At 38.8% G+C, this 25100-nt stretch overlaps 2 protein-coding genes and 1 long non-coding RNA gene across 9 annotated transcripts in view; 2 read left to right on the top strand and 1 right to left on the bottom strand.

Moving 5' to 3' along the window:
* On the top strand, positions 1-11278 carry zufsp (zinc finger containing ubiquitin peptidase 1). Of its 5 annotated transcripts, none has more exons than XM_017495820.3 (12): positions 845-945; positions 1744-1922; positions 2031-2159; positions 3679-3780; positions 4108-4203; positions 4394-4503; positions 6546-6714; positions 6917-7111; positions 8668-8830; positions 9137-9300; positions 10110-10330; positions 11124-11278. In XM_017495820.3, the coding sequence occupies exons 2-12, from the start codon at positions 1754-1756 to the stop codon at positions 11169-11171; spliced, it is 1566 nt and encodes a 521-aa protein (XP_017351309.1). In that variant the 5' UTR covers positions 845-945; positions 1744-1753; the 3' UTR covers positions 11172-11278. The 5 variants fall into 5 exon arrangements, with proteins under 5 accessions (XP_017351306.1, XP_017351309.1, XP_017351308.1 ...); XM_017495819.3 differs by having other exon boundaries at positions 2016-2159; XM_017495817.3 differs by lacking the exon at positions 845-945 and adding an exon at positions 1-110 and having other exon boundaries at positions 1744-2159.
* Positions 11279-11969: 691 nt separating this feature from the next.
* rwdd1 (RWD domain containing 1) lies at positions 11970-16871 on the bottom strand. The gene is made up of 7 exons (XM_017495823.3): positions 16669-16871; positions 15956-16021; positions 15746-15876; positions 14029-14172; positions 13565-13697; positions 12729-12791; positions 11970-12126 (listed from the first exon to the last, which is right to left on the bottom strand). The coding sequence occupies exons 1-7, from the start codon at positions 16739-16741 to the stop codon at positions 12011-12013; spliced, it is 726 nt and encodes a 241-aa protein (XP_017351312.1). The 5' UTR covers positions 16742-16871; the 3' UTR covers positions 11970-12010.
* A 4988-nt stretch (positions 16872-21859) lies between these two features.
* Positions 21860-25100, top strand: part of LOC108280337 (uncharacterized) — a 3886-nt gene continuing 645 nt past the window's right edge. The window contains exons 1-4 of one of the 3 annotated variants that reach the window (XR_001815745.3): positions 21860-21930; positions 22412-22472; positions 22698-22876; positions 23732-24307. This is a non-coding gene — a long non-coding RNA (uncharacterized LOC108280337). The other 2 variants (XR_006984242.2, XR_006984243.2) reach the window with 2 other exon arrangements.

The following is a 25100-nucleotide window of genomic DNA, read 5'->3' as shown; positions in this document are numbered from 1 at the left end:
AATGTAGGTTTAGTGTTTGGGTTTGGACACCCGACTTCTGCAGAACTCACGCAGATTTACGGATGTGCTCTTTTCGCGTTATTCGTGCTTTATTATTCAGTTCAGCTCAGGTTAGTTATATAGCGCTTTCAACAATGCACACTGCCACAGAGAAGCCTAAATCAGGCTGTGGCTCAGGTGGTAGAGCGGGTTGTTCACTAATTGTAGGATTGGCGGTTCGATTCCTGGCCTACATGACTCCACATGCCGAAGTGTCCTTGCATGGCAGCTCTGCTAACATTGGAGTGTATGTGAATGTGTGACAGACCCAGTGTAAAGCGCTTTGGATAAACGCGTTATATAAGTACGCCATTTACCACTATTATAGCGTTACTACGCGAAGCTTCACAGCGACACCTGCTGGTAAACAGGATAGATTGCAGTGAGAGACGTGGGCATAATGCTGCTTAATAAATATCCGTGAATATTATAGTCAGTTATATTTTTATGTTTTATTTATTTAAAGTTCGGATAAAAGTCAATGGCGGTGATTAAATGTGATTGATTAACCCTATGTTAATCTTGTCCTAAGTGGAAATTATAGAACCATATACAAAGCCGGCACGAAACCCCACAGACACAATGGCTGAAGGGGCGAGGACTCAGTTTTCTGGTTTTATTAATGAATACAGGTCGCGCTCGTAAAATGGAATGTGGAAACAATGAAGGGAAAGAAATGTCACTGTAAATATCTGCATTTTTTCTTCTACACAAACAGTTGGAAGTGAGTGTTTTAATAATAAATTCCTCTAAAATGAAACAGTTCCACCTGTAAAAAGGGGGGGGGGGGGGGTGCGGCCACGTGATTAACACGCAATCAGTCATGTGATCGTGTAACGTCGTCGTCAGTCACGTGATCGTTTCCGGACCGAAGCACGTCTCGGCAGAAGTTTTTGACGGGAAAAAGTAATGAGTGAGATTGTGTGTGTGTGTGTGTGTGTGTGTGTGTGTGTGTGAGAGAGAGAGAGAGTGACTGAGTGAGTGAGAGAGAGAGAGTGACTGAGTGAGAGAGAGTGAGTGAGTGAGAGAGAGAGAGAGAGCGAGCGAGCGTGCGTGCGTGCGTGCGTGCGTGTGTGTGTGTGAGCGAGAGAGAGTGACTGAGAGTGAGTGTGAGTGAGTGAGTGAGAGAGAGAGAGCGCGAGCGAGCGTGTGTGTGTGTGTGTGAGCGAGCGAGCACGCACAGTCATCCTGTGACTCTCTTGCATGATCTGGGAATTTCTCTTTTCTTCAGGCTGCTACTCTGACACGGGAGAGAGAGGAGGATAGATAGATGGATGGATAGATAGATAGATAGATAGATAGGAGTATAAATAGAGAGAAGGATAGACTTTTAGCCATTTGTGAGCCAGAATGTAAACCCAGTATAAAGTGAGTCAGAAACAGGTCAGTAAAGTTGAATAAAATTAACGGCAGGATTGAATCCATCTGCATCAAAATATCCCTGAGTCATACCATGCAATTTTACTTTCATTTTTAAAGAAACACAGAAATAGAAACTAATAGAATTCTGTGAAGGAATGGACCAATCAGGTGCAACTTCCTGTGTACTGTTTCCCCAATCACATGCATAGAACATGTTGAAAGCAGGCAGCACTATCAGTTTAGAGCTCCACATGGGAGCTTAATACAGACTGGAAAAACACAGCTACAGTTGAGGGGACAGGAGCTAATAAAGCTGTGTGTGTGTGTGTTTTCTCTCTGCAGCTCTTCTGTCATGCCGGTGTGTGACATCTGCAGTGAAAAGCTGTCATGTGACTCGGCGCTGAAGACTCACCTGCTCCTGACACACCTGGAGGATGAAGTGGCATGTCCACTCTGCTCACTCTCAGGTGTCTCTTACGACGAGCTGAACTTCCATATCAACACAGCACACAGTGAGACAGGTAGGGAACACACACCTGCTACAGGTGAGCCAGGATATCTAGAGGGTGAATCAGAGACAGGAGCAGGTTTATCTACCGTGTCCCATTTACCAGAAACTCATAATGCAGTGAAAAAGCAGATGCTTAGACCCGCAGGAGAAACCAGTGGCAATGATGGAACACATGAAAAGACTCGAGAAGACGATATGATGGAGCCTCACACTTCAAAACACAGACGCTTGTCCTCCCCGAGCAAAGGTGACTTTCAGATTCAGTGAATACACACACCACTGTTAAAATGGCTTTTTGGGCTAAAAAAAAATTGAACCAAGATAAAATCATGTCAGAACCTTTTCCACCACAATGTGAAGATAAAGTGTATAAAAATTTAAGTGAAAACAATCAGAAACATTTTAGGGGGAAAAAAAGGTACAATAACCCGTTTGCATAAGTGTTCACATCCTTTTATAATTGGGGGGGTGTCTGTGTTCAGAATGAACCAATGACATTCAATCTCATTTTCAAAAGTAATTGTCATACTGCTGTCATCAATGAAATTATTCTGATTAACATATTAATCTTATTTTCATCTGACTGCTGAAGCCATGGTCCTCAAAGAGCTGACAAAGCATGCATGACTTCTCGCTGTCAAAAGATATCGATCAGGAGAGAGTTATAAATTTTTTTCCCAAAACATTAGATGTACCATGGAACACCATGAAGGCCGTCATCAATAAGTGGACATCACCAAGAACAGAATGTACAAAAGGACAAAACAAAAACTTACCAGGCTGCAGGAACATCTAACACGTACTGATTACTCTTTGCAATCTCTCATATCCTTCACATGTCTTGGCTGTGGGGTGGGGTGGCTAGACAGAAGCCCTTTCTCACAAAAACATCCAAGCTCAACTAAATCACCCCAAACCATGTGGCAAAATGTGTTATGGTCTGATGAGAGCAATTCCAAAAGGTATGTTTGGTGCAAAAAAGCACATCACCAAAAGAACACCATCCTCAATGTGAAGCATGGTGGTGGCAGCACGCTTTCCTTCAGCCAGAACTGGGGCTTTTATCAAGGTGGATGGAATCATGAATATCTACAAATACCAGTCAATTTTAGTGTAAAACCTTCAAGTGTCTGCTAGTAATCTGAAGATGAAAAGGAATTTCACCTTTTGGCACAACAACAACCAAAGCACACGTCCAAATCAACAAAGGAATGGCTTCACCAGAAGACGATCAATGTTTTTGAATAACCCAGCCCGAGACCAGACATGAGTCCAACTAAAAATCTGTGGGGTGACCTGAAACGGGCTGTGCACAGGAGATGCCCTCTGATGGATCTAGAATGTTTTTGTAAGAAAGAGTGGGAAAACATTGCCAGGTCAAGTGACACGCTGATTGACTCTTCCCCAAATAGACTGAGTGCTGTAATAAAATAAAATCAAAAGCTGCTTCAACAAAGTGTTAGTTTAGGTGTGTGTACACTTATGCAACTAGTTTATTGTAAGTTGTTTTTTTTTCCCCCCTAAAATGTTTCTGATTGTTTTTCACTTTATTTACTTTTTCAGTTTCACATTAAAGGTGGGAAAAGTTCTGACATGATTTATCTTGGTTTAATTTTTTTACATCACAAAACCTGCCATTTTAACAGGTGTGTGTAAACTTTTTATATCCATTGTAAGACCTTAATGTTTAAATAAAACTCCAGTGTATCTGTAATGTGTGTGTGTGTGTGTGTGTGTGTGTGTGTGTGTGTGTGTGTGTTTTACAGGCAGGACGTTCTCTTGTCCGCTGTGTAATCTGGTCTGCACTGATTGTTTTGTGCTGCAGGAACACGTGGAGCTTCATCTCCAGGACCAAGCTGTTTCGGACGGTGTGTACAGCGATCATGAACTCTGAAATAATGAAATTATTGATTGAAGGCTGAAGTGTGTTCTCACTGCAGCAGCACCAACATCACTTCCTGTCTCAAATTTCCCACTGGTTTGTCTGTTATTTCTTAGCTAGCATAAAGGGTAATAATAATGTCTACACATCAGCATTTTCAGAAACAATTGTACTGATAAAAGTTCTCTTAATCTTTTACTGCTGAAGGGCAGTGTCGATTGAGCTGCTTAAGAGCTCTGGGGTGTGTGTGTGCACGTGTGTGTGTGTGTGTGTGTGTGTGTGTGTGTGTGTGTGTGTGTGTGTCTGTGTGCAGGAGCAGTGCATGTGTGCCCCATGTGTGAGGTGGTGTGTGATGACAGCTGTTCACTGCAGGAACATGTAGAGCTTCACCTGAACTGTAGCCCTGCAGGTACACACACACACACACACACACACACACACACACACACACAAAAAGTATCGCAAAGTATCAGCTGTTCCTTTAAACCTGAAAGCCCTGCAGCCCACCCCCACCTCTGTCTCCTCCCTTGCTCCATCCCTCTTTATGGCTGTTTAAGTTGAGTTGAAGGTGAGTGATTTTGGGGTGTTTGTGGTTTTAGGGGATTTTTATGGAGACATGCGATTTGCTCAGCAGCTGCAGGAGGAAGACAAGCGCCAGAGGAAGGAGGAAGAGGCTAAACGTGAGGTTGAGGAGTTCACAAAACTACAGGTCAGCAACAACGTCATCTACACTGATGAGCCATAACATTAAAACCACCTGCCTAATATTGTGTAGGTCCTCCTTGTGCCACTAAAACAGCTCTGAACCATCGAGGCATGGACTCCATAAGACCTGGGGAAGAGATGGCACCAGGATGCACTACAGGAAGAAGGCAAGCCAGTGGATTTAGTGTGATGCTCTGGGCAATGTTCTGCTGGGAAACTTTGGATCCCTGCTGTTCACGTGATGTAAAAGAAAACGTGATTCATCAGAACGTCATTCACCAGTCAGCATGGGCACTCTGAACGGTCTGCAGCTACGCAGCTCCATACGCAGCAAGCTGTGATGCTCTGCGTGTTCTGTCTCCTTTCTATCAGAACCAGTATGAAATTTTTCAGCAGTTTGTGCTACAATACATCTTCTGTGGGATCGGACCAGACGGACTAGCCTTCACTTCCCACACGCATCAGTGAGCTTTGGGAGCCCATGACCCTGTCTACATTTCACCGGTTCTCTTTCCTTGGACCACTTTTGGTAGGTACTAACCAGTGCACACCGGTAACACCCCACCACACCTGCTGTTTTGGAGATTCTCTGACCCAGACGTCTAGACATCACAATTTCTTCCTTGTCAAAGTCACTCAAATACTTACACTTTCCCATTTTTCCTGGGTCCGACACGTCGACTTTCAGAACTGACTGTTCATTTTCTGCCTAATAAATAAATCCCACCCCTCGACAGGTGCCTCTATAACGAGAGAATCAGTTTTATTCACATCAACTCTCAATGGTTTTAATGTTATGGCTTGATCGGTGTACATCGATGTTTATGGGTCATTCCATCTCAGGTGGTCTCAAGTTGGTTGCTTGACCATGTTTAATTTTTCTAACTATTTTAAGTAATTACCTCTATGTATTGGCATTGCCGAACCACCAGCCCTACTTGTTTAACTACGACAGCTATCTTTGTGTCATGGCACACAACAAATTTTGGTTATATAGCTGTTTATGGAAACCTCAATATCTCGACTCAGGAAGGTTCTGCTTCTTGGAACAAAAAGCTGATCTCTAGATCACATTACAAGATATGTATATAAACTTTTTGCATGTTCCTTGGACTTAGAACTTAAGTCCAATGTAATCCTCAAGATTGCTCACAGTTCACTTTTAGGATCAATTTAAAATGGGAAGGGTTCGAGTCTCAGTCTTAATTTTTTAGGTGGTACCTAGGTAAGTATAGTGTGTATGCAGACCATTCCTGATCCATCATGTTGGTATGCTTGAATAGATTAGATCCAAATATGGAAGTACAGTGTTCAGTTGGGTGTTGTTTCTCCTGTGATAAAAGCAGTAAGTAACTTCGGAGCTGTAGTCACTGTACCAGCATGATACATCCGTCTAGTTTTTCAAATCTGGCCCTCGAGGTCCACTGTACTGCAAAGTTTACCTCCAACCTTAAACTCACAATTTTTGCAGCAGAATGCTACTATAGAGAATGTATTTCTGTGAAAATTTCAAGTTTGTATCTGGTCCCCCACCAGAGATATTCAAACCCAAAATTGAGGGAAATATTTTTAAAAATTGCACATTCTCGCATCCATAAAAAAAAGTCAAGTCTCAAACGTGAAAATGTTTTGCATGCCCACTGTACTTACCAGGTACCCTCTAAAAATTAAGACTAAGACTCGAACCCTTCCCATTATAAATTGACCCTAAAAGTGGAACTGTGAGCAATCTTGATCATAACATTTGAACTTAAGTTCTAAGTCTAAGGAACAAGAATATGCAAAAGCATGGACCATCCTGAGCCAAGATACTGAGGCTTCTGTAAACAGCTGTATAACCAAAATTTGTTGTGTGCCATGACACAAACATGGCCGTCATAGTTAAATCAAGTAAATAAACATTTAAAAATGGTGTTTTTGCAATGCCAATACATAAAAACATGTGGCTTGTTTTCTATTAATATTGTTTTATTGAGTACAGATTTGGGATGCATAGTAATTATAAAAATTGTATTCAGGCTCCTGTGTGTGTGTGTTTGTGTTTAGAGGCAGTTTGGGCTGGATAATAGCGGTGGTTATCGTAAGCAGATGGAGAGGAGCATGGAGCGAGCCGTGTCCCGAGGTCACATGACTCCGACTGAGTTTCACATGAAGCGTTTGGAGATGATGGAGACTCTAGCTGCAGGAATGGATGACGGCCAAACCAGAACCACGGGTTCATAAATAAACTCTAATAAGCTCCTGCTGAACAGTTTAGCCATAAATTTAAATAAAACATACCCGATGTTTCTGTATGACACATTGTTATCTACAAACACTGAAGACAATTTTACAGTTTGGGCTAAACTAGTTGATTTAATTAACCGTTAATTAACTACTTAACAGTTTTGTCTAAACCATTTCTGTGTGTGTGTCAGGACTGCTGTCAGCACTGTATAGCTTTTACCAGCGTGAGCGTCAGGATGGGTCCCGTGTGTGGCTGTGTTCCGAGTCAGAACACTTTTCCTCCTCAGACGGAGACCGAGGCTGGGGCTGTGGCTACAGAAACTTCCAGATGCTTCTGTCCTCATTAAAGAGACTGGAACAGTACACCACACTACACACCCTTCCTGGTAACTAACACACACACACTTTTTTCAGTGTTAGGTGTGTGCTGATAATTTTAGTGTACATCAGTGTTTAAATATGACACTATTATTATGATCAGGGACATTTCAGTGTGTTTTTATTTCAGTCTGTCTGTCGATTCTGAATAAAAGTGGAATTTAGTTAGTTGGTTTCATGCTGTCCGTACAATTCAAAAGTATAGGAACAGCATGGCCAATTCTATAGATTTCACTATACTTGGAAGACATTTGGGTTTGAGATCAAAAGATGAAAATGAGATGATGGATCATAATTTCAGCGTTAATTTCCTGATATATACATCTAGATGTGTTAAACAACTTAGAACATGGCACCTTTGGTGGCAGAGCACCTAATTTTTAGGCAAGCAAAAGTATAGGAACAGATCAATCCTGAAGTAAATGAAAGCAATTAACACTTACTATTTGGTTGCGTTTCCTTTACTCGCAGTAACTGCATCAATCCTGTGACTCACTGACACCAAACTGCTGGTTTCTTCTTCAGTGAAGCTTCTCCAGGTTTTTACTGCAGCTTCTTTCAGTAGTTGTTTGTTTCGGGGGGTTTCTCCCTTCAGTCTCCTCTTCAGGAGGTGAGGTGCTGATCAGTTGGGTGAAGGTCTGGTGATTGACTTGTCCAGTCTAAAATCTCCCACTTTTCCCCTGATGAAGTCCTGTGTTGAGGTGGAAGTGTGTTTTGGATAGTTGTCTTGCTGCATGATGAAGTTCCTCCTGGTTAATTTGGATGCATTTCTCTGTAAATTGAAAGACTGAATGTTTCCGTAAACATTTGAATTTATTCTACTGCTCATGAGTTACATGATGGTAGCAGTAGTGGTTAAGATGTTGGACTACTGATCAGAAGGTTGTGAGTTTAAGTCTCAGCACTTCCATGCTGAAACTGCTCGGCCTTTGAGCAAGGCCCTTAACCCTCAACTGCTCAGTTGTATAAATTAAATGGATGTAAGTCGCTCTGGATAAGGGCATCTGCCAGATACCATAAATGTAAATGTTTCATCATCAATAAAGATTAGTGAGAATGTTCCAGAAGCAGCCATGCATGCCCAATCCATGACACCTCCCCCACCATGTTTGACAGATGAGCTTCTATGTTTTGGTTCATGAGCAGATCCTTTCTTTCTCTTCACTTTGGCCTTTCCATCACTTTGCTAGTGGTTCATCTTGGTTCCAGAACGTATGTAGCTCATCTTTGTAGTTCTTTGTGAATTCCAATCTGGCTTTGATTCTTACTGCTGATGAGTGGTTTGTAGATTGTGGTATGGCATCTATATTTCTGCTCTCGAAGTCTTCTTTGAATGATGGTTTGAAAAGGAAGAACACCCTTAGCTTCCATTCAAACACACTAAACAGTGTGTAAAGTCCTATTAAGTTGACAGTATTCAGTCCCACACTTCAGTCCCACAATTTTGTGTGAAATTAAAATCCATTATTAAAGCTTAGTCCTGATAATCATCACATCTGGAAGAAGTTGCTTCTACACATTTGAACCCTAACCCTAACCCTGTACTTCTAAATGTGTGCTTCAGACTCATTTCCCAGCATCCCACGGGTGCAGGCTCTGGTCGAATCAGCATGGGCAGAGGGCATCGATCCTCAGGGTGCATCTCAGTTCAACAGGAAACTGAAGGGCACTCGTGCCTGGATTGGAGCCACAGAGATCTACGCTGTACTTACCTCCCTCCAACTGAGGTGTGTGTCCACATACGTAATAAGTGTACACTGTACAGAGTTAAAGTTACTATAAGCAGTGTTAGCCCTACTTGATAATTTTCCCAGACTTTGCTGTTAAAGGTTACAGAAACATTTTATTTTTTCAGAACATCTATTTTAAAGATTTAGATAGTTTATCTGAACTTTAACAGATGCTTTAACTTTAAATATGATCTTAAAATCAGTATAAAATTAATTTATGATGTTTATAAAATGTTTCCAAATACTCTGCTTTTTAAGCTGATTATTTTTTGGCAGTAAAAGGTCTTTGCTCTCTCCCCTCAGGGCACGTGTCGTAGACTTCCACCAGCCCACCGGTCCAGGTGACACACACCCACGACTGTTCCAGTGGGTCAAGAATTATTTCTCCCTCCCGTCCAGCACAGGTCCCAGAGTTCCACCCAGAGTAGTGAAGACGAACCTGCCACCAATCTACCTCCAACACCAAGGTGCCCTACTTCACCCTGTAACTCCCCTCTGTAATGCTTTAGGCCAGGGACACACGACAATTTTTTTTTTTTATCTTAACCGATTTTAAAACCGTGGGAGACCACAGACATCAGGACAGTTTCAACCAATTTTTAACAGTATAATTCCCTTGAATGCAGACGTTATAGACGATTCGGCCAGACCGCGAGACCACACGATTGTAATAACGATTTCACAGACACAATATCTCGCAGAAACTCATGTTTTATCAAATGTGACTTCAGAAGACAATATCACTCGCACTTCATGTTGTTTATTAGCCGCATATCAGCCTCCTCTTCACACCGCAGAAAGTTATTTCAAAAAACAGCTAAAGACCCACCTCTTCCATGAACACATAACTAACTCCTAAAATGCCAACCCCACATAAAAAAAAAATAAATAAAAAAAACACCTCTACTCTCCACACTTTGCTTTTCTAGAACACAATTAAAAATCTTGTATGGTCGCACTACTTGTATTGTTCTCTGCTTGATATATCGCTTTGCTTGTATTTCCTCATTTGTAAGTCGCTTTGGATAAAAGTGTCTACTAAATGAATAAATGTAAATGTATCCCACCTCCAGCAGCAGATCAAGAGTCATAACTATCAAACATGTTTGATATTTATGATTTGGGATCAGGGAGGCTCAGACCCGATCCAGAGCAAAGTAAAGTAATTGTAATGACACGACACAAATTTTGGACCCGATCGTTAGGGGGGGTGGAAATCATCATCCTGCAACACCCCTGTGTATCAGGTTATTGGGGTGTGTGTGTGTGTGTACAGGTCACAGCCGCTCCATAGTTGGTGTGGAAGAGAGGAGGAACGGCAGTATATGTGTGGTGGTGTTTGATCCAGGCTGCTCTCCAGCTGAAATGAGGAAGCTTCTAAATCCAAATGCAAGCTCCACCCAGTTTAATCGTCTGCGTAAATTCCCCGCCCACCTTAAACGCCAGCAGTACCAAGTGGTGGTGGTGGAAGGAGTGCTGTCTGAAGAGGAGAAACAGGTAAAAACACCTGTCTGAAAAACAGTTATGCCCATATATAGTATAAATGTTAATGAAGTCTGAATGCAGCAGCACAGTGTTTTTTAATTGATTGGAAGAGAACAATACAGTGTGTTCTGACTAGAAGAAAGCAACAGGTGTGTGATTATAAGAGTAAGTGTAATTAACACTGTGTGTGTCTTTGTACACATCAATCCACCTGAGAAGATGAATACCTTGTAATTAGTCTTGTAGTCTATTTTTTTTTTTAGATATATATTTTAAAAATCCATTATGGATGATTTAATAATTATGTAACTTACAGAATCTGGTTTAGTGAATTATACTTTGAAAAAAATAAATGAAAATTTTATTAAATTTTAGCGTAATTGATTATAATTTATTTAACAATTCCAAAATTGACACAGATTTTACACTCCTTTTGGTCATGTGCTCGTGTGCAGAAAAAAATCTCAGACAAAAAACACACCCTAGGCTTTATTTTAACCAGAAACACGACTTGTCACACATGGTCAGTTTTCTTACAATAAAATACTACTATAGAGTAACAGCAAAATCAGTTCATGTTGCAGTTAATTCGATTTGGAATGAGTGATATTTCCCACTCTGTGTGTAAATACAATGTGTAGGTTAATTTATTGTATGTTTGTGTAAATGTTTAAGTAATGTTTACTAACTGATGGATTAAAAGCAGTTTTTGCTCAGGCATCAGACTCTCACACTCGACTGTTACACTGTGTACAAACCATACATTTACACACACAAACATTTATATTTTTCTCTTGTGTTTCAGGAGCGTGTTATTAACTCAAGAACATTTCAAGCTGAAAGAATTCCCTAATGTTTCTGTCACTGTGTTAAAATGAACATGCTGAACATGTGTGTTTTTAAGTGATTGAATGTCATGCCTTTAACTCAAATAATAAACTATAGTAATTTTTTACTTTAGTAGTTTTTACTATTGCTTTTTTCAAAAGCACATAATGCTTTTTCTCCTCTAAAACTCATTGTGCAGACCAGACTGTGGTGTTACAGACATGAAACTGGGTCAGGTGCTGGTACTCACTCCCACTGCATAGACGAGAGAGATGAGCTTGATCGGCCCAACTGTGACACTATGGCAAAGTTTGTTTGTTTTTTCACATTTTGGGTCACACTTCGGTGAAGTCCTACAGTCAAAATTCCTTTTTGCCACATAATTGAGTTCTCCCAAACAAAAAAACATCTTAAGAATTGTTTAGCTCCACCCACTTCGATTTTTTTAAGCTAATTTGCATAATATGCTAAACCTACACTGTTTGGCCAAAAGTATGTGGACACCTGGCCATCTCTCCATTTTACTCCTCATTTATGCAGTTATAATAAGCTCCACTCTTCTTGGAAGGCTTTCTACTGATTTTGGAGTATGGCTGTGGGGATTTGTTCTCAAGAGTGTTAGTGAAGTCAGGTGGTTATTGTGAAATGTTTAATATTTTTAAACACCATTAAGACCCATCTAGACATGTCCTAAAATGACATCGTTACTGACTTGCCTTTTCATTGAGTGCACTTGAGTGAAAATCTTGCCCTATATGTAGTGCGTAGGGTGCAGTTTCAAACACAGCCCCATTTATTTGTAGTATGATGAAACTAACAGAAATTTTCACTTTTACTGCAAAAGTTTTATTAACTGATTAAACATTAATCATCATCATCACTGCCCAAATCCAGGGAGTCAAAATCAGGATCGCCTTCGTCCAGCTCCAAATCGTCCATGTCCTGAAATAAGGACTCATCCACTTCCACACTATTTCCAGCTAAAAAAAAAAGACAAAAACGGTTTATTATCATGGAGCAGATTTCAGGCAAAGGTATTATTTTTAAAAAATCAATATTGAACATATTTAGTTTGTGTATAAGATTTCATTACGAAAATTTTAGGTGACTCAGACTTTTATTACTTGTTAGCTACATTAGCATTGTGGCTCTAGTGCTATGCTAACAAAACAAACTTTACAAACTGAAAATGTTTCATGTTTTTCACTGGATGATCTGTTTTAAAATGTGATAGTTGTAAGCAAAGACCATAAGACATTGAATGTCATGATACTGGCATGGAAAATAAAATGTATTATTTAAAACATTGTATTTTCTTTACAATGAATATTAAAAACAATTTCATTACAATTTGACCTTAAATTAGCACTTTATTTAAAAAAAGGAAATTCTTGTGTTGTCTTCTGCGTTTTTCATTCTATACTACCCTCCCCAAGAAGGATTTTTAGACTGATGGTATTCTTAGCCCTTGACCCAGTGAACCGGTGTCAGGATGTCTTTATTGATAGAGACTTCGTAGCACTTCTGTAAGTCGCTCTGGATAAGGGCATCTGCCAAATGCCATAAATGTAAAACTCCTCACCATCCTCCAAGAACTGAATATCCGACGTGTCCAGGTTCCGGTCTGTTTCAAACAGCTGCTTTCCTGTGATAAAAAAATAACAAATTATAATTATTCTTTATGAGCCAACACAAAGACTGGATCAGAGAGACAATATAAAATTGTGTGCTGATATTGTACAGTGTTGTGGAAACGTGTACATCCTGATTTCTTCTGTTTTTTGTGTATATCTCATACTAAATTGTTTCAGAAATTAAAACTAACTCTATAACAGCAGCTGACAGTAGCGCAGGTTTATATTAATGCTCTCGTTCTAGTACGTTATTGTTTCTATAGTAACCGCTCATTCACAGGGATGTGTACAGCGGACACTCCACATAAATGGGTTACATAAACGTAATTGTTGCTGTGGTGAAGTTTTCTGCAAGGAGAGACTTATTTAATATTTATGGAAGGAGTCTCCAGTGTCAGTGCTGTGTAACTGTCAGAGGTAAAGCTGTAATTTTAACTTTTAATTTTAATCTTCAGGACAGAGAAGTTTGCACTTTGCGGTTTCTTGGTAACAAGCTGCGTTTTTTTCTTATTAACCTGAAGAGAGGGAATAAAGAGAGACCGGTGAGGGAACGACTGTTTATAGCTGCTATAACATAAATTACAACAGGAACTAAACTGCTTTGCCAACATTCCACAATATTAAATGTCAGTATAAATGAATAAAATGTACGTCATTCTTAAAAAATGTATAAAACATTGAAATAATTAGCAGACTGCTGTGGTAAAAGAGGAATAAAACATGGGTCCTGCACCACACACAGTGTTTTATTCTTTACATATCCTGAATATCATTACACTCTTACCAGTGAGTTTGTTTTTTCCCGTCTGCTCATCCTCTTTCTGTTTTTTCCTCTTCAGTTCAGCCATCTCTCGCTCAAACCGTGCCTTCCATGCCAAGAAGTTCTCAATCGTAACTACAGTTCCCTGAAATGCTTTCTACAGAGAACATGTAGCAAAATGGACACAAACTCAATACACCTAGATTAATTCCAAACTATCTGCTTTTATTCCACTTTACAAAGAAAACAACATTTGGCATGTGTTGTGACATGTATCATTTTATTTTGCTAGCTTAAATTAGCATTATGCTCAACCAGAGTGTGCTCCTTACGTTGTGTGTGAGGTGTTTCAGTGATGATCACTGCTGTGTAACAAGGTTTTAATGAGGATGTAGAGGTCACACAAGTCAAGCTTTTAAATGTCATTTTAAACACACCCAATAAAAATCCCTGCTACATTTTAAGGTGTGCGTGTGTGTGCGGGTCACCTTCTCAGCCTCTTCAGCCTCTCTTTCTTTTCTATTCTTTTCTTCCTCTCTTCTGATCTTCATCTGATCTATGACTTCATTCAGTTTCTCCTGCACAGCTGTCACCAATGTGAAGATCATCACCATTCCCAGGTTCTCCTCTGCCTGTACAAACACACACACACACACAAAATCACCATTACACAGACAGCAAAACAATATCATAGGTTAGTATAACAATACCATGCTTTTATTGTCTAACAATTAAAATGCAACTAATGACATGAATAAACATCACTAGCCTACACTTGGAAGACTTAACTGACAGAAGAGCTGAAACATCACCAGCCACACTATATGGCCAAAAGTATGTGGACACCTGACCATGACACACACATTCTTGTTGAATAGCCAGTTCCAAAGACGTGCATTAATATTGAGTTGCTCCCCCTTTGCTGTTATAATAAAACACCACTCTTCTTGGAAGGCTTTCTGCTAGATTTTGGAACGTGGGTGTGGGGATTTGTGTTCCTTCAACCACAAGAGTATTAGTGAGGTCAGGCTCTGATGTTGGGCGAGGAGCCTGAGGTGCAGGCTTTTGAAATATAGTGTAAATTAACAATTAAGTAACTCAGCCACCTAATCTAGCCACTGTGTCACTCAACACATACTGACTGAAACCAGTCTAGCTTAATTTAAGTACATACACAGCTTAACCTTAATGGTGTATTTTTATTGACATTTCTTAACTCATCTTTTTTTTTTTCAACTGGTGGCACATTGGCATCAGTTTCAGGTCTTTGTAAAAATTGCAGTAGCACTGATAGTAACTGGGTGGTGCAACTGTTCCCATGAGAAATGGAGGAGAGCATGACACGGAATCTCCACAGCTAACTGACCTGGTGATCCAGCAACATGTTACAACTAATACTTTTTTTCATCAAGCTAAGAATGTCCCACTTTCGTTACTAAATTCTAATGTTCATTCACCTCATACTTATAGGATGCTGACATATTTTCCCAGGAGGGCGCACGGTGGCTTAGTGGTTAGCACGTTTGCCTCAGGGTTGGGGGTTTGATTCCCACCGTAGCCCTGTGTGTGCGCAGTTTGCATGTTCCCCCGTGCTGCAGGGTTTCCTCCGGGTACTCCGGTTTCCTCCCCCAGTAAAAAGACATGCATGGTAGGCTGACTGGCATGTCCAAAGTGTCCATAGTGTATGAATGGGTGTGTGAGTGTGTGTGAGATTGTGCCTTGCGATGGATTGGCACCCTGCCCAGGGTGTACCCCGCCTTGTGCCTGATGCTCCCTGGGATAGGCTCCAGGTTTCCCCGTGACCCTGAAATGGATAGCCGGTATAGAAGATGGATGGATGGATGGATATTTTACAGGCATTACGTGTAAACCCACAGCATTTTGTCTTCCTAAAAGCTTCCAAAAACACATTTAAGTTATTTTGATTTTGTTATCGTGAAGTTGTTCAATGTCTCCCTGTTTCCACAGAGAGAGAGAGAGAGAGAGAGAGAACATTTGAGACGTTGTAGATTTTCCTTTTTCTAACCTCGATCTTTACAGTGACTCTGATTGTGAACAGAATCTGGAGTTGAAGCATCAGTAACACGTACAGCATCGTTTGAGGTCTGTTCCCAAAACTATAATGGATTTCCCACAAACCACTGCAGTGTGACATCACTCTCCAGGAGTGTGTCCTTCTCTATTAAGACTGACGTCATCTCAGACCTGCTGCTGTAACAGAGACAGGATGTCCTCAGTATTCCTGTCCTCCAGGTTTTCCTGTGACTGGATCTCCCACAGCGGCGCTTCATCTGGGTAATTCTCCACGTAGGTGAACTTCAACGTCACCTGTACCGCTGAGAGACAGAGAGAGTATTTACTGTAATGTAGTTGTATGGCATGTTTTATTGTAATCTAGACTTTTATATAACTTACTCTCATCACTCTCTCCAGCATCCGAGGAAACTGTGATGGTGAAACTTATCGGCTCTTCACAGAGAACTGTGGAAGTGAAATTATAAAAAAATAGTAATCATAATAAAGTTTAAAGATATGAGAATGTATGTTCCTCTTTGATAAACTCATTCCGGCAATTTCCTGACTTTAACTTTATATGATTTTAAATTCATTACAGCAGCTTCCTGATTTTAACTTACTATAGAGACTAAATCTGTATAACATTGTTAATAGTAAAGCTAAATAATTAGAATATACTATTTTTTAAACTCCCGTTACTGCACGTTTTAGTGTTTTCCTGCACTAAAACACCTGATTCAACTCAGAAAATGCTGTTAATTAGCTGATTAGTTAACTCCGGTGTATTATCGCAGAAATACACTCAAATCTGCAGGACTTTGGGTTCTCCAGGGTTCTTCATGACCAGAGCTAAAAGCCTGTGATCCAACATTTAAAACCAGTGTAATGTAGTTAGCTAACCGGAGATCAATTTTACAGTAAAAAATACAGCACAGTGTAACGGTTTAATTGCCTTTAGATTGTATTTCATTTAATATTTTATCTAATGAATGCACTGAATTTAATTTTCAGTTCTGTTCATATTTCCTAGTTTAGTTCAGTAACCTGGAAAACAGTTCCCGTGTGACTCTGATAGCTTAGCATGCTAACATTACAATGCTAACATTTACAACCTGTGAATGAATCGGGATAAATGGACTGAATCGCCTCCAGCTCATTCCGCTGCTCCTCTCCGTAATCTGTCATTTTATTATATTTTTATCACAATTATCCATCGACTAAAGTCCCAGTTTGGGAACAGAAACCTGAAAAACGTGTGCGAAGCTCAACTGCTGCTACAGCTGGCGCTCGGGTTGCCAGGTTGGAGCTTTTCGTCCTCGGTTTCCAACTGGAACGCTCCGTCTTTGGTTGCCAGATTGGAACCCATAGGGTCAGGTTAGGTTGGGCTTTTATGAAATATTTATCTGTGAAATTAATCTATCCTTATTCATCTTACTCTGATCCACTAACTAGATATAATATTGTAAAATGGATCCCCCTGTGCCTATTCTCTTTAGGGTTGTGATGGTTAGGAATAGGTTTGGTATTTAGGTTCAAGTTCAAGTGGTTTTATTGTCATTTCAACCATATACAGTTGATACAGTACACAGTGAAGCGAAACAACGTTCCTCTGGGGCCACGGTGCTACATAAAACAACACACTAACAACATGAGACATAACTAAATAAGATCCACAAACATTCTACATAAAGTGTCTGTGCAGACGTGTGCTAATAACACAGGACAGTACAATAACTCCTAAAACAGGTCAATAGGTACAGTAAGTGACAGTCAGTGTGTTTACATGGACAACAATAATCCACTATTAATCCGATTAAGAAACTACCATGTAACACAGCAATTTGTAATTACCTTAATCTGATTAAGGCCATACTCGAAGTAAGCAGTAATTGAATTAAGACATGTGGAGTACTCCTGTTTTAGTCTCATTATCAACGTATATTACAGACATGTAGACACCTTAATCACGTTATTAATGTCGTGTGAGAGTTTTCACCGCATTTTGCAACAGGGAACGATCACACACTGCAGTGCTCAACATTTTACAGCAAACAAGAGAGTAAGGCTACGTCCCAAACCACATACTTGCCTAATATAGGCCTGTAGTGGGGAAAAATACATGTATCACGGCTACTATATAGACAGTAACTATGTGGTTTGGGACGCAGCCCACAGCTTCAAGCAGTTGTCTATTTGCACGTACAGCATGACAAATAATTAACTGCACTTAAAGCATTCGTAAAAATTTTAAAATTTAACAAAAACACCCAAAACTGTATACGGTACCATAACGAAGACGAACTGTATGTTGATGTGTGAAATTCTGGAGGGATGTCGGATGGCGTGGCGCAATGACGTGTGCTGTTCATCTAATTATGTTCTATAACATGTAAAACGGTAACATGAAAGTAGTATTCTAAAAGCGACTCATGTAAACACCTTAATCACATTATTATCTTACTCAGAGTAAGGTTAATAATTAGATTACCGCTGTCCATGTAAACCTAGTCAGAGAAAAAATTGTTACGGTACACTTAGTAGTACATAAGACACTGTTTTTGTTCCCTAAGGTACAGGTTACATATGTCATCAAGGATTCACTATTGTGAACCAGGGCAAAACAGCTGCCTTTGTATTCTTTTTTTTTTTTTTACCCCCTGTACATCCAAAACCTGTGCCATAAAAGAGTTGTAGCTTGGCTAGAAACCTGTAACCTCCCATTCTTGAATAAAATTAATGAAAAAGCTGTTTTTCAACAGCTGAACAATTACTTAGAACTAACAACTATTTTGATGTCTTCCAGTCAGCTTTCCGACCAAATCACAGTACTGAGACTGCTCTTGTTAAAGTCTTCAATGACATCTATTTAAACACAGACAGTGGCAGAATTTTAGTCAGTATTATTGGATCTCAGTGCTGCATTTGACACGGTTGACCACAATATATTACTAGACTGACTGAAAAACTGGGTGGGACTTTCTGGCACTGTACTAAACTGGTTTGAATCCTACTTAAGTGACAGGGACTACTTAGTGTCTATAGGCAATTACACATCTGTCATTACAAAAATGACCTACAGAGTTCCCCAAGGCTCCATTTTGGGGTCTCTTTTGTTTAACATCTACATGCTTCCACAGGCTCAGATTATGAAAAACAACAAAATATGTTACCACAGTTATGCAGATGACACAGATTTACATAACCATTTCGCCAGGGAAATATGATCCCATACAGGCGCTGAGGAACTGCATTGAACAAATCAATGATTGGATGTGCCAAAATTTTCTGCAATTAAACAAAGAGAAAAGTGAAGTTATTGTTTTTGGAGCTAAGAAGGAGCGATTAGAGGTCAGCACAAAGCTTCAGTCTGTAATGTTGAAGACCACATACCAAGTCAGAAATCTTGGTGTAGTCATGGACTCTGACTTGACTTTCAAGAGCCATATTAAGACAGTTACAAAGTCAGCCTACTACCAACTGAAAAATTTTCTAAGGATTAGAAGACTAATGTCTCAGCAAGACTTAGAAAAACTTGTCCATGTATTTGTCTTCAATCGACTCGACTACTGCAACAGTGTCTTTACGGGTCTCAATGAGACAGTTGCAGCAGATTCAGAACGCTGCTGCTCAGGTCCTCACTAATACCAAAAAAGTGGATCATATAACTCCAGTTTTGAGGTCGTTGCACTGGCTTCCTGTCTGTCAAAGAATTGATATTAAAATATTGCTGTTGGTTTATAAAGCACTGAATGGTTTGGAGCCGATATATATTTCTGATCTACTGGTACATTATGACTTCTGTTCCCAGAGTCAAAACTAAATGTGGAGAAGCAGCATTTAGTTTTTATGCTCCACGTATCTGGAGCAAACTCCCAGAAAACTGCATATCTGCCGAAACTCTCAGTTGTTTTAAATCAAGACTGAAGACTTTTCTTTTTGCTGCTGCTTTTAATTAAATCACCAAGGTATTTTAATCAATATCTTATGCTGCACTGTAACCTTTTTTGTTCCATTTTAACCTGTTTTCATTTTTTTAATGAACTCTTTTTAAATGTCTTTTCTTTTATATGTTGCTTTTATGTTTAATGTAAAGCACTTTGAATTGCCTTGTTGTTGAAAATGTGCTATACAAATAAATTTGCCTTTTAAATTTTTTTTTTTTTTTTTTTTAAATGGACATCATGGAGTTATTTTCTATGACAAAAGTCCAACACACAGAGTTGCTTTTGTCACTCTGTTGTATAGTAGTTAGAGTCCATGCCAGAAGGTGTGGGTTCTCTGCTGGCTTTTGGACGGTTTAAAAAAAATCCAAAGTCCAACACACAATTGGGGCTTCTGTCCCTTGGTGGTGTAGTGGTTAGAGTACATGACAGTGATGGCCTTCCAGAAGGTGTGTGTTCTTGGTTGTCTTTTGGCTGGTTTAAGACTAAAAATTGCTGCTTCCTCATGAAGTGATTTATGACGACAAAAGTCCAACACAATTGGGGCTTCTGTCCCTTGTTGGTGTAGACTTGAAGGAGGAGGGGAGGGTAGACCCTTGTGGTGCCTCTTGTACCTTCAACTGCCTCTTGCCCTCAAGTGCTCATCCCTCACCTGCACCCTTCCCCTGGGTGCACATCCCTCCTCTGCCCTCGCATTCACTCACACACTCTTTGTCTGCACTCCAGGATGTGCACCCAACCCCACTTGCAAGTCCTCCTGAAACTTCACCTGCATCCTTCCTCTTAGTGCACATACCTCACCTGCCCTCTCTTCCACACACATTCAGTCTGCTTAACAGGATGTGCACCAACCCCCACAGACACAACTTGTGTGTGTCAGACTTTTGTTGTCATAAATCACTAAAAAGGACGCAGCAATTTTTAGTCTTGAACCTGTGAAAAGGCAATCCATGACTTCAGGACACACAACAGTTGGGGTTGTGAACCTGCACAAATCAAAACACAAACTGTAACCACTACACCACAGAGGGATAGAATTAGCTAAAGTGTGTTGGACTTTTTTTCATCATAAATCACTTCATGAGAACACAGACATTTTTAGTATTAAATCAGCCAAAAGACAGAAGAGGACCCACACCTTCTGGAAACCCACCACTGGCATGAACTTTAACCACTACACCAGAGGTGATCAAAAGCAACTATTGGGTGTGAATGTGTGTTTTTTGGAGTTCATGAAATGCTTCATAATACAGTAGCACAGTTTGTTCTTAAACTTGCCAAAACAAGGGTTAGAACCTGCACAAACCACAACATGCACACCAACAATTACCCAAAGAGGAACAAAAGAAAAACTGTTTGTTGGACTTTTGTCATCATAAATCACTTCATGAGGCCGCAGAAATTTTTAGTCTTAAACCTGTCAAAAGAAGTGTCAGAACCTTAGTAAACACATTGATTGACTGTTTAGTGTACTTTACGGTTGTTTTAGGGGGTTTATTTTACCATAAAACCCCCTAAAACAACCGTAAAGTACACTAAACAGTCAATCAATGTGTTTACTACAGATGCATGCTCTTTGAACTGTTTTTTTCTCCTTGTGTTTTTTTTAACAATAAATCACAACGATGTGGTCAACAGTGTGTGTGTACCTCTATGAAAATAAACCATTTTAGGCCTTCCCTGGTCTCTCCCATTAATTACATGATAATTTAGATTTCAATTACTCCTTTAGAGTCAGAAAGGACTTAACTTGAAGAGTGTTCATGATAAATAATGACCTCTTATTATAAGATAAGATAACATTTATTGATCCCACACTGGTGAAATTCCCTCGTTAAAGCAGCTCAGTTACACACAAATAGATAGGAAAGAATACACATTAAATAGGAATAGAATTGAAATAAAGTATCTAAAAATACATATATACAATAGGAATAGAAAAATAAGAATTAGAGTAGAAAAAAAAATGTCATACTCCAAAGTTTTACAAATAAAAACTAATGCAGTGTTATGGAATTATTATTAAACTGATATAAAATGCAATGTGTTTTAAAGTCCAGTCTTTGTTTTATTGGCCATATGCATCGTATTTATTGCATGTATATGGTATTGCATCATATTAATACAATAATATGTTAAAAAGCATAATTTTATGTTTTGAAGCTCCGTATTTATTTTTATTTTATTTTTTATTGGCTTTATAGTTGTCCAATATGTGCCATGACGCTGCATAACATATAAAAAAGCATATTTTTAACGAGCAATTTATATTTTGAAGTTATGGCCTTTTTGCCTTGTCCAATTAGCGCTCAAGACGTTGCATCACGTGCACTGGCGCATTACGCTTGATCTGGCGACTTTTCTGAAACAAACTAGCAACGCACAGAGCACGCCGATCTGAGGGGAAAAATCATTTCACACGGAATTTGTCTGGTGAGCACAAATAAACACATTCTGTAAAGTTAAAGTTCAATAATTGTTTTAGTTATTTGAATACAGCTTTTGTGTTGTAAACCATTTATTTTTATTTTCATAGTATAACATTTTATAGTAATATCATAGTAACTCACATTACACGGACCTGTTGGCTGTCTAGATAGAACGTTTTATCCTTTTAATATATAACCTTACACATTGGAAATTAACGAATTCGCTCTGACTTTTTTATTTGAAAAGTTTGTAAAGCTACAGTTTAGCATTCTGTCGTGATGTAGCGAGGCGAGGAGAACTTCTTGTTTAAACGATATCTCGTATTGGTTATTGGTTGCGTTCAGTGTGAGTAAGTTTTGAATGCATTAAAATGTACACTTGCTGCTTTTGTAGCGTAACAGTGCAAAGTCTGAGGGAACATGTTCTGTACTGCAGACTGTATCGCAACGAACCATTTTCTCACAATCTTTTTCCAAATACGCAGCATTTAAGAGCCATTTTTATCTGCGCCATAACAGCCCTATACGGAGCCCTCCTAGTGTCAGGTAAGAGAAAAAAAAAACATCCATGTGTAAACCGTGATCTCAGATTTGTAATCCGCGCACACCGCGTTAATATTGGACATTCGCTGCACATTCGAGCTTCTCTCTTCTATTTCTCAAGAAATAAACACAAAAAGGGACATAATGTTTATTGTCTTAATAATGTGTATTCCGTGGACATAGAACCAATACAACTGAATATATTTTTTAAATTTTCTCCCATTAAAGCCCGCGGAAGCCAATTTGTGGGAAACGCAAGTCATCAGCACTTTACAGTAATGGAGTCAGTAAGGGACCGTCTAAAACGTGCATGACCTGGGCAACTGTACAAGATCCTACTAAGTGTATAGTCGTCTGCTTCACAGGATATCTAACTTATTGCAGTGTTAGGATACATTGTGGATAAAGTATGTGTTTTTTTTATAGCATATATATTATTAATGATGTACCTTTTTATTACACGCATAAACTTATTGTGCTATATAAAACCCAGCATTAGTCTTAGCAACTATAGCAACATGCTGTTTTTTATTGCTTAAAGAATTTCTGTAAATAAATAGAAATTAAATTAAATTTTTATCATTCACACTATAGTATACTCCATTCTTCTTATCAATGACAACTCTATTTTGAAAATAATCAAGGGTTTTTTGTTTAAAGAAGAAAAAAATAATTAAAATGCAATAACTTTGCTTATAGGAGTTACACATGTAAAACCAAATGTAGTATGATGCAGATTATTATTGCTATCAAGTACAGCAAATAGAATTTGAATTCTGTTTTTCATAATTTCTGTTTTACCATAAGTTTAAAATAAAAACTATATTTTTATGATTTTTTATTTTGCAAAAGAGAAAAATAATAAAAATGCAATAACTTTGACTGGCTTTCCACCTTGCCTCAGTCACGATATTTTTGAAGGTGTGTTGTCTTATGATGTTGCTCTTTACAAAGTACTTTGTCAAGAAGAAGTGGTTCACTTACCCAAGTCTTAACCGTCAAATCAGGCAGTTCAAATATAATGGCTCTGATGCATTCACAAAACCTTGTGAAGTCAGTTCACATACAAGTGGACCTAGGTCAGGCCATTCAGAATTGGAATATTTTTTACGACTTCTACCTGTATTTACTTGGTGATAGAGTGCTGGATCCTGTAGATGAGGTTTGGCAATTACCTTTACAACGATGTCCTTTAGCTGAACTGAATTGTGCTCAGAAAATTTCAGTATTACAGGTTGCTTATTTGGATGTTCTTATCCAAGAATACTTGGAGTCTCGAAAAACAGCCTTTCCAGAAGTGAATCTAAAACCAAAGCATCATTACCTGCTCAATGAGACTAAAGAGAGCCAGGTAGCAACCTCTGAAGCAACATACTACACTCAACACAAAGACATAAACAACAGAGCAAGCATGCAATAGCAAGGAAGTTTTCTTATGAGCATCTGATATTGTAAAAAGCTATATGTTTATGCTTTCCAAGCATTTGGTTGATGAGTAATCCATTCTGTTCATCGAATGGTGTGCTGTCTTGTTCAGGGTACTGAATGTGTTGCTTTCTGGTAAAGATTGTAATTATTCAAAACATTTGTTCAAGTTGAAGCCAACATGGAGTACATTCTTGTACTGCAGTTTTAAGGAGACGAATATGGTTGTCCAAAGTATATATTTACTATTTTTGTGGAATTTAAATCAAAAGTGCATTTGCTTTTCATACCAGTTCTGGGTGTTCTTGTTATATTTGCAAAATTTATTTTACTCAAGTACTTTTTTCTGACAACCCCAGCTGCCAGGTTTTCACCAGAAAATTTTCAAGTTTTTTTTTACAGTGTACCTTCTGTTTCAGGCAGCGTTGTTCTGGATGGAGCTTGACTGCCCTCATGTGTCCACCCTCGGGAACGGCGATTTCCCAGTAGCGGTATTCTGGGTAAGTAATATGACATGACTACTATTAATCTCTCTCCTTTTTTAACCCGTTCATGATAATTATTGTTGCAATGTAATAATGTGTGGTATACATTACCTTTATCTTTGAAATTTCTAATAATATTAGAAATACATTTCTATTCTCATCGCTGCTCCTATGTAACTTAATGCATTCCGTAGGTGGCCTCATCTATTTAAGTCGAGAATATCAAGAAATAGTGAACATTACAGTGTTAATAATATATTAGAAAAGAACGTGTGTACTTTATTATTATGTTTTTTCCTCCACAATATTTTTATTTCTCACTTTGTAATACTTTGAAATTCAAACTTTTACATTTATGTACATTCATTCAAATTCTATTTATCCATAAAAACTCTGCAGTTACTCTGGAAAATTAAATGAGTGTGTGTGTGTGTATATATATATATATATATATATATATATATATATATATATATATATATATATAATAAATCAAACAAACCAACAAAAAAGAAAGAAACAACCAAACAACACTCAGAACAAGAATGCTCCTCCTGTGTTAGCAAATGATAATCTACTCACGATTGATTTTTATAATTGTAACGAATACAAAATGAAACTAAAATGTTGAAGTGTACATCAATTTTACAAAGTCGGAACCTGCACTGTCCACAAATATTAGTCATCCAGTCCCTCATCTGTTAAATTCAAATACTTAATA

Source organism: Ictalurus punctatus, chromosome 20, assembly GCF_001660625.3.
Source record: "Ictalurus punctatus breed USDA103 chromosome 20, Coco_2.0, whole genome shotgun sequence".
Classification (NCBI taxonomy): Eukaryota; Metazoa; Chordata; class Actinopteri; order Siluriformes; family Ictaluridae; genus Ictalurus; species Ictalurus punctatus.
This window is presented reverse-complemented; position numbering and strand designations above follow the sequence as displayed.